The sequence below is a fragment of the Seriola aureovittata genome, chromosome 2 (genome assembly GCF_021018895.1).
Source record: "Seriola aureovittata isolate HTS-2021-v1 ecotype China chromosome 2, ASM2101889v1, whole genome shotgun sequence".
Taxonomy (NCBI): Eukaryota; Metazoa; Chordata; class Actinopteri; order Carangiformes; family Carangidae; genus Seriola; species Seriola aureovittata.
In genome coordinates this window covers 29465750-29474958 of record NC_079365.1, presented here as the reverse complement: position 1 = coordinate 29474958, position 9209 = coordinate 29465750, and the positions used below count along the sequence as shown (strand labels likewise).

Genomic DNA, 9209 nt, shown 5'->3' with positions numbered 1-9209 from the left:
CTTAATGTTTGTGCCTCTTTAACTGTTGCTTGCCCAGGGACTACAGATGCAAATTAGCCTCTCTGCCTCACACTGGCATGTTTTCAGAAAAGTTATTAATATGCATTGTCCCTGTCAAATAAAATAAATTAAATTAACTGCTTAACATTTGGTATTTTTCCTTTTTCATGTAGGAACACTTCGTAGTTAATAAATTTAAATGGCCTTTTAATTTACTTTACTAAAAGAAAAGATTTGAAAACTATAATTTGTGATTAAAAATATTTAATTCGGTGAAGAATTCCTTTTTTTTTTACCTCCAACGAGGACATTATGTTTTCATCCATTCCTGTTCATTTGTTCAGCAGGATTAAGCAAAAACCACTGAACTGATTTGCAGCAAACGTAGTGTAGGGATGGGTTTATAGTCAGCATGGTCCACGGAAGTTGAAGTCCTGGGAATTTATTGTTGTGGGGCAGATCTGGGGGGCGGGTGCGCGGACGGGTGACGTGTGACGTCAGCAGTGACGCAATTACTTCCGGTCTAACTTCACTGTGAACATTACAACTGCGAAGTTTTACATTTCGAAGTTAACTCTGGTTAAATGCAAATTGATTAGGTGATTTTTGACTAGGTGAATTATACAAGTGCTAAAGAGTTTCAACTGTCAATTTATTTTTTGGGCATTCGTCTGTCAACGTCGCAGCTAGCAAGTAGCAACCGGTTAGCTTGGGTTAATTTTAACAACAGTTAGCCCTGAAGAGCTACAAACAACTAGCTAACACAATGGTTAGCCAACGGACTTCGACGCTTCTGCTTGCCTTCGTCTGTCTGCTGTCTTCGGCTGGAACAACATGGGGACATGGACACGGTAAGAGACATGAGACAACAAACTCAAATCCCGGCAGCTAGCTGTGGCCATTACGGAGGCTAATGGTCTTGGTGAATGTCGTGCATCAAATACGGGCTTTGCCCAACGACGCTGAAGTTACGGGAAGCTTAACTTATACAGCTGAGCGGTCGGCAGCTTTATTTGTACATATCTGTGAAAATGCTAATAAAGGGGCATTTCACTGCTGATTGTCTGCAGGACTTCTGGATTGTTCTGCCATGACATCACCTTATTATCTCTTCTTCATTTGCTCAGTGTCAGATCATGGCTGTGCCCTACCTGACTTTAGTGAAACTGTGTGATGATAACTTCTGTGACCTTAACCAATCAAAAACTGCTGCTTGTTGTTCCATGTATTGACTCACATCTGTTGATCTGTTGCCTCTGACATATAAATAATTTGCCTGTGAGTTTTGAAGTTGTGGGTAAGCTGCAAAGAAATTCTCCTTCTTGGGATTAATAAAGTTTTCTGAATCTGAATCTGAGTCTCCGCTTGTTTGTGATATGTGCTAGTGAGATGTCTTCTTTTATAGCAGGGCTGAACAATTAACCGAGATATTATTGATATCGCAGCATGGCCAGGTGCAATATCCAGATCTTTTTTTGTTAAAGGTGAAATATGTCACAACAGTCCATAAACGAAGCGTTGTGGTGATACAGAGACGCCCCAGCCCTCTAATCATACTCTATATTCTTCACATGTAAGGGAATATGCTTGTTTGGTACAGAACTCAGCAAAAATCACATTATCATAATTTTATATTTTATTAAGTTAAACTGAAATGCTCTACATAGTGTGTGTATGTATAGACAGACAGAATCACCTCTATATACTGGTTAATGCAGGACACTTTACCAGCATCACAAACTGCATCTTCCAAAATGATCATGCTGTTGAATAGCACAGTGTGCTGCTGGTAAACTGGTGTTTCAGAGTAAATGTTACCTGATTTTTGCTTAACATGAGTTTTCTCCATTTAAACATAATGATTAAAATACTCTTCTTCTTTTTTCAGGGATGGGTGTCATCAAAGTGGTCGCTGAAGAAGGGAATGACGCCATCTTACCCTGTTCTCCTAGTACCAAGGAGAACATTGAGTCAAAGCTGTTTGACTGGAAGAAAGATGGTCAGATGGAGGTGTTCATGTACGATGCAGGGATTCATTACAATAATGACCTTTCAGGTCAGGATGAGCAGTTCAGCGGACGGATCTCACATTTTCAAGAACAACTGAAGTATGGCAATGCTTCCATAATTATCCGAAACACAACGATGGCCGACAGCGGAGACTACACCTGTGCTTTTCCACATCTTAAACCAGGAGGAGAAATATACAACATTCAGCTTGTTGTTCGTGAGTATTTTCATATAATAGTTCACAAATGTGTTACAGACAGAACTAACTGGTGTGTAGTGTTTTCTGTCATGATGGTCATATTTGTATCATACTTAATATCTTGTCATGATACAAACCCACTTTCAGACTTGTCAATATACTGCCTACTGCAGTACTACAGTTGCACTAGAGCAAAATCAAACTTTTCTTTCTCTTCCTCCTTTACCTTCTCCTTCTCGTACGTGGAGTCGGTGCCTCGCGGGTTATTCTGTCGCCTGCCTGTAAGATCTGCAACTGGTGGGAATTTTGCTGTTCGCCTCTGCTCAGCACTCGGCCACCTAAGTTGAGATTGCATGCAAACAAAACTGATGCTGCATGGTCCAACCCCTTGTTATGTATGTGCTAACTGAACTAAGTGGGCTGAGAGGTGTGGAGTTTTCTTGTACATTCAGTGTCACTCACTAAAATGTCTTGTGTGTTTTTTTGAGGTCTAACAAATATGTGGAGCGCATTCCCTGAATCCTGCATCCATGTTTACTAGCTTGCAGTCTTTTTCTTCCCTGCATTGTGGCATATCCTTGTGTGTTACCAACACCTGTAGATAAGTGGAACAGCGTGAGACCAGTGGTAGGACTGTGTATGCCACGCATCCTCTTACAGACGCACAAGACGAACAAAAACTCCCCTCAACAGGAAGTTGAGGGGTGTAAGACGGCCAGGAGATGTTTTCTTTTCAGTCTTAATGCTAAAGTAGTCTAACTGCTTCCTGGCTGTCGCATCATATTTATTATACAACACGAGAGGATTATTGAACATTCTTACCTAACTCTCTGCAACAAAGCGAATGAGCAAACATGCAACTGGTTGACAGTCTTGGCTAATCAGTTCCACCTCCTGAGCTTGTTACTAGATGATTTTCTAAACATGAAGCTCACTCATTAAATAAATGGCTTTTAGCTGTGTGAACTAGCCCCTCTGTTCATGTTTTCCCCGCCCCACTTTAGATCTCTATCTCCCACCACTGCAGTACTCTGTGACTGTGTAGACACATTTTTGTAAATACAATAACTCTAACAGACAATCTGATTAGATTTTGATCGGCCTTGCTGCATACATTTTCCCATTAATCAGGTAAAGATGGATTTTAAAAAAAAAACAGTTGTTGATGACAAACTACCTGCAGTGTTCTTTATTTCCGTATTTCATCATGGTACGACATGTGTCTTATTTAATTATAAAATTGGGCCAAAAACTAATTCAAATTTTTGCCTTTCAGAACTTACCTTCAAAGACCGAGCATCGGTAATCCGAGGTGAGTGATGATGTCACAGATCTATATACCTGTAATGTGTGTGCAGTTCCCTGGTCTCTAAGCCACAGTCTCATTCAAAAACTAAGATCCATGTTGGTTGTTGTTATTCTCACACAGCAGCAGGTTGACGCTTTGATTTGGTTCTTTATAGTCATAAGGTCCCCAGTGATGTTTGATTAGACAAAATATTTAAAGCGTTTTTACTTGCCTCCAAAAATAAGGTATTTAATCACAACTAATAATCAAAGCAGGTCCTATGTACAACTTGAATTCCTCTTGACAATTGATATGAATAAATCTCATGATTATGAGATTTTTATTTTGAGATCTAAATTTAACAGGATGAAAAATATTTTATTTAAATATAAGTGTTACAGTGCTCTATTGTAAATACAGACAAGAAAAAAACTGTGGTGTGTCCTGACTTTGTCACGATTTCTACATCTACAATGTTTCAAGTTGTTTGGACACAAAATCTGGGTGACAAAGTTGTTGCACACACATTGCAGATGTACAAATCATTGACATCATCAAAAATCAAGACTCACCTTTGATTTCAGCTGCTCTTTAAAAGTAGGACGCTGTGGGTCACAATCTAAAAATCCCATCAGCCCTTTTTGACAAAAGTAGGATCTTTTTATCTGCCTGTTATAAACTTGGTGAAAAGTCGCCAAGAATCTGGAAGACGGTAAACATTTATGAAAAGTCATGTCCTCTCACAGTGTTTGAGTTTTGGCTCTTAAATACAAAAACATGGAAGAATATAATTCATAGTGTAACTGCCCTTTTGTAAGTTGTTATTAATCCTCTGTTCACAGGTGCGTCTCCAAAGCCGTATGTCTCCATCTATGACGTCACTGACGACGGGGTGCAGCTGAAGTGTGAGGTTCAGGGAGCTTTTCCAGAGCCGACGCTGCAGTGGCAGGACAGTGATGGAAAGGTCCTTCCTGCTGAGGAGCCACAGGTGTCAGAGAGAGCAGGCCGCTACAGCATCACCCTCCAAACTACTGTGACCTCGACCACGACCAACCGCTTCCACTGTGTCGCCAAGCAGGACAACATCGGCCATGTTGTTAATGCTGAGATCATTGTGCCAAGTAAGATCTCCCTCAGTGGTTTAACTCTGCATGTTGTGTCGTTTTACTTTTCATGGAGCAGGGACTCGAGTTGTTTCATTGTAGGTTATAACTAGTGTGTTACATAATGTTCATAATGTTACATAGACGTCCATTCTGAGTGTCACACCAGGTTTTTATGATTGTTTCAGAGAAACTCTTTGAAGACCAGTATACCAGTGGGTTCATAGTTGGATGGTTTTCTGGAGTTCTAACTGTTGCTGCACCTCTAGCTGTATTTCTACTCGTGAAGTACATTCTAAATCTTAGGAAGAAAGGTAAGTCTAAATAATCGATTGTATCAACATATTCATAATATGCCGACATCAATACAACAGATACTTTGATCTGACTCTAATTAGAGTCTGAACAGATTTTTTGTCTCCTCAGACAAACTATTTTTATTTACATCCTTTACAAAATGAATACATTACTGGTTTCAAGACTGACACCAGGAAGTGAGTCTTAAATGTTTTGAACTCCAAAACTGTTTTTGTGAAGTAAACTGGCTGAGTCAGGCCTAATGTTCTCTTGGCAAGGACGTTTTATCCCGAACTGGGACTGTTAACAATCACATAACATCAGTATTTCAATACTGAAATTGGCGGATTAAGTGATTAATTGACTGAGAGAAAATTAAAACACCTTCTATTATTATAATGGATTAATTGTTAAAGTAATTTATCAAACTAAAAATCCAAATGTTGTCTGGTTCCCTTGGAGACCCCAGGGGAGCAAACAGTACCAGTGAAAAATTAAGATCTCCTAAGTGAGCAAACAGATTGTTCAACCATTTTATGACATTTAATGGACATATAATTGATTATTGAAAAAAGCAGTGGATTGTTTGATGATGATTAATTGTTGTATGATGAAAATAATTGGTGTAATCCTAATTAGTTGTTTCTTCTACAATCAGGTGAAGTTTCTTCAGTGTCTTAGTTTCCATTAGATTTTTTTTTTATCATAATTCGCTGTTGGATGAAACTCAAATAATGGTAACCAGTGATTTTACAGGTGTAGGATGTGTTTGGTGGTTGGCTCCAGTATCACACTGAGTATCTGTAAAACATAATGAATTCATGAGCAAAGTGAAACAACACTATCTCCACTATTAACTATTAACAGACTTTTGAAAGATGATGAATTAAAATCTGTTTGGGTGGGCCACCAACTAATAAATACTTGTGTTTTTTTCTGTAGGTGCTGATCAGCAGAGTTCTTCCTCCAGTTCCTCAGCGGAACCACTGAAATCAAATCATTCAAATCATGTTTGTTAGCTTCACCATGGGTGGAAGGAATACTCTGAGAAATTTACTCAAGTTGAAGTAAACATGCACGCAGATAAAAGTACTGGTACCGATAAAAAGTACACGTACTGAAAGAAGTACTCTTGGGATAAAAAAAAATGTACTGAAAAAAAGTACTTGCCGAGAAGAAAGTATTCTCGAGATAAATGTACTGAAAAAAAGTACTCTCGCGATAAACGTGCTGAGATGAAAGTACTCTCGAGATGAACGTGCCGAGATGAAAGTACTCTCAAGATAAACGTACTGAGAAGAAAGTACACTCGCGTTAAACGTGCCGAGATGTACTCGCGAGATAAACGTGCCGAGAAGAAAATACTCTCGCGATAAACGTGCTGAGATGAAAGTACACTCGAGATAAACGTGCCGAGATGAAAGTACACTCGAGATAAACGTGCCGAGAAAGTACACTCGAGATAAACGTGCCGAGATGAAAGTACACCCGAGATAAACGTGCCGAGCTGAAAGTACACTCGCGATAAACGTGCCGAGAAGAAAGTACACTCGAGATAAACGTGCCGAGCTGAAAGTACACTCGCGATAAACGTGCCGAGATGAAAGTACTCTCGAGATGAACGTGCCGAGATGAAAGTACACTCGAGATAAACGTGCCGAGCTGACAGTACACTCGAGATAAACGTGTCGAGAAAGTACACTCGAGATAAACGTGCCGAGAAAGTACACTCGAGATAAACGTGCCGAGCTGAAAGTACACTCGAGATAAACGTGCCGAGATGAAAGTACACTCGAGATAAACGTGCCGAGATGAAAGTACACTCGGGATAAACGTGCCGAGCTGAAAGTACACTCGAGATAAACGTACTGAGAAAAAAAGTACTCTCGAGATAAACGTGCCGAGAAGAAAGTACTCTCGAGATAAACGTACTGAGAAAAAAAGTACTCTCGAGATAAACGTGCCGAGATGAAAGTACTCTCGAGATAAACGTACTGAGAAAAAAAGTACTCTCGAGATAAACGTGCCGAAAAGAAAGTACTCTCGAGATAAACGTGCCGAGATGAAAGTACTTTTGCGTTAAATGTACTGAAAAAAATACTTGAGATAAACGTACTGAAAAGAAAGTACTCTTAAGATAAATGTGCAAGTGTTAAAGTAAAAGTGCTGAAATGTGACTTAAGTTGAAGATGTCTCAGATAAAAGTACAGTAAGTTAGTTAAAATGTACTTGGTGTAAACGTTGCTGTGTTACATCTTGAAAATGCCTGAGAAGCAGGATCATGGGGCAGTAGCAGGTTTGCAGACCCTGGTGCGCCGCAGGCAGAAATAGTAATCTACAGGAGGACAGAGATGAGAGAAGCCAGGTTAGTGACACGTATTAGTAGGATAAGATCGGGCTGCCACTGACGCCTATTTTTCTATCGATTAATCGATTAAGTAGTTTACCAATTAGTCGAATGAAGTCATCCTTCACATTTTTGTGACTGATCTCACTGTGCGCATAAAAAATAACAAAATAATACTAGTTAAAACTTACAGTGAAGGGATTTGCGCCTCCTCCCAAAGTCAGTCACTAACCAGCTGTAGGGATGAGTATTGTTAGAATTTTATCTTTATCTTATCAATATCCTTATTGATCCGGCTCAGACTATTACTGGTTCTTTCTCTTTACTAAAGAATTGGGTTTCTTTTGTTTTTTTATTGTCATTTGTTTAAAAGAATAAATTAATGTCAGGATTAGAATCAATTTATATTTTAAGTAAAACTAAATACTAATTTCTATCAGCAACAGTAACGTTCACTATAAACTCAATAACTTCGAGCTGGAAACACATCTTAAATGTCAGTAAAATAAATATCTGACATGAACATACTGAATGAGGTTTAGACAGAATGAGGAACACATACCTCAATCAGTCCTCGTCTTCTCTGGTAGAGAGAGAGGAGGTTCGTCTGTCTCACTTTGTTATGAATCTTAAAAAGTTGTTGAACAGGTGATTTGATAAATTGCTTACTGGCCTTTTACTTGTTATTGCACTTAAAGAGACATAAAGTACAGTAGAAGATATCGTCAACTTGAGTAATATTCAGATTGTATTTGTTAAAATGGAGACTGGAGTTGTTATCTCCATCCTTTCTTGTCACCTTACCACCTAATTGAAGCTAATCAATAGAAAATAAGCCATTTTAATCATGTTGATGTTTGTATCCAAACTTCTGAATAAAACAAATGTGCTTCTTTGTGTCGCTGTCCTGGATGTTTGTGTCCTGTAGAAAAAGAAATGGAGGTGATTATACTGTATTGACCTAATGTAACCCCTGTGTTTGACCTTTAACATTTGAATTAGGTTAATTTATTGTTTGGTTTATTTTGTTTTCAGTAATAGACACAAACTTTGTAAAGTTTGGCTACTTGATATTTAACATTTAAGTTAAACAAAAAAGCTACAAATGTTGGGAACCACTGGGTTAATCTTTAATGTTGTGTTTTATAAATGTCATCATGTATCTTTATGAAATATCTTGATGTCCAGCTGTCAGAGAACTGAGTAAAATTACAATATCTCCCTCTAAAATGTAGAATAGTGGAGTAGTGAGTTACTAACATATGCTGTTAATCTGATCTGACTACAATTTAACACAAGGACCAACCACCTTGGAATAATCTGTGGTCACACAACAACAGACTAATTCTTTGTGATTTTTTTTTGGGATGAATCACCACTACCAATGAAATACTTGGTTTCAGTAATTGTGTAGTGAAATCTGGTATGGTCCTAATATGGATCCATTTCTTAACTTTCACATACATTGTAGTATGAGATATAAATGGGACAAATCTTTAGTGTGGCTGCAGCAGTGATGGAAAGGTCCTTCCTGCTGAGGAGCCACAGTGTCAGAGATCAGGCCGCTGCAGCATCACCCTCCAAACTACTGTGACCTCAACCACGACCAACCACTTCCACTGTGTCGCCAAGCAGGACAACATCAGCCATGTTGTTAATGCTGAGATCATTGTGCCAAGTAAGATCTCCCTCAGTGGTTTAACTCTGCATGTTGTGTCGTTTTACTTTTCATGGAGCAGGGACCCGAGTTGCTTCATTGTAGGTTATAACCAGTGTGTTACATAATGTTCATAATGTTACATAGACGTCCATTCTGAGTGTCACACCAGGTTTTTATGATTGTTTCAGAGAAACTCTTTGAAGACCAGTCCTGCCATGGTTCCAGCATGTTCATAGCTGGATGATTTTCTGGAGTTCTAACTGTTGCTGCACCTGAAGCTGTATTTCTATTCGTGAAGTGCATTC

The 9209-nt window shown here is 38.9% G+C and overlaps 1 protein-coding gene across 2 annotated transcripts; it reads left to right on the top strand.

Annotated features, from left to right (window-relative positions):
- Positions 1-490: 490 nt before the first annotated feature.
- LOC130186027 (putative butyrophilin subfamily 2 member A3) lies at positions 491-8141 on the top strand. 2 transcript variants are annotated; one of them, XM_056402724.1, is made up of 6 exons: positions 491-851; positions 1889-2227; positions 3486-3521; positions 4340-4618; positions 4789-4914; positions 5840-8141. In XM_056402724.1, exons 1-6 carry the CDS (start codon positions 767-769, stop codon positions 5914-5916), a joined length of 942 nt encoding a protein of 313 aa, XP_056258699.1. In that variant the 5' UTR covers positions 491-766; the 3' UTR covers positions 5917-8141. The 2 variants fall into 2 exon arrangements, with proteins under 2 accessions (XP_056258699.1, XP_056258708.1); XM_056402733.1 differs by lacking the exon at positions 3486-3521 and having other exon boundaries at positions 492-851.
- Positions 8142-9209: the final 1068 nt, after the last annotated feature.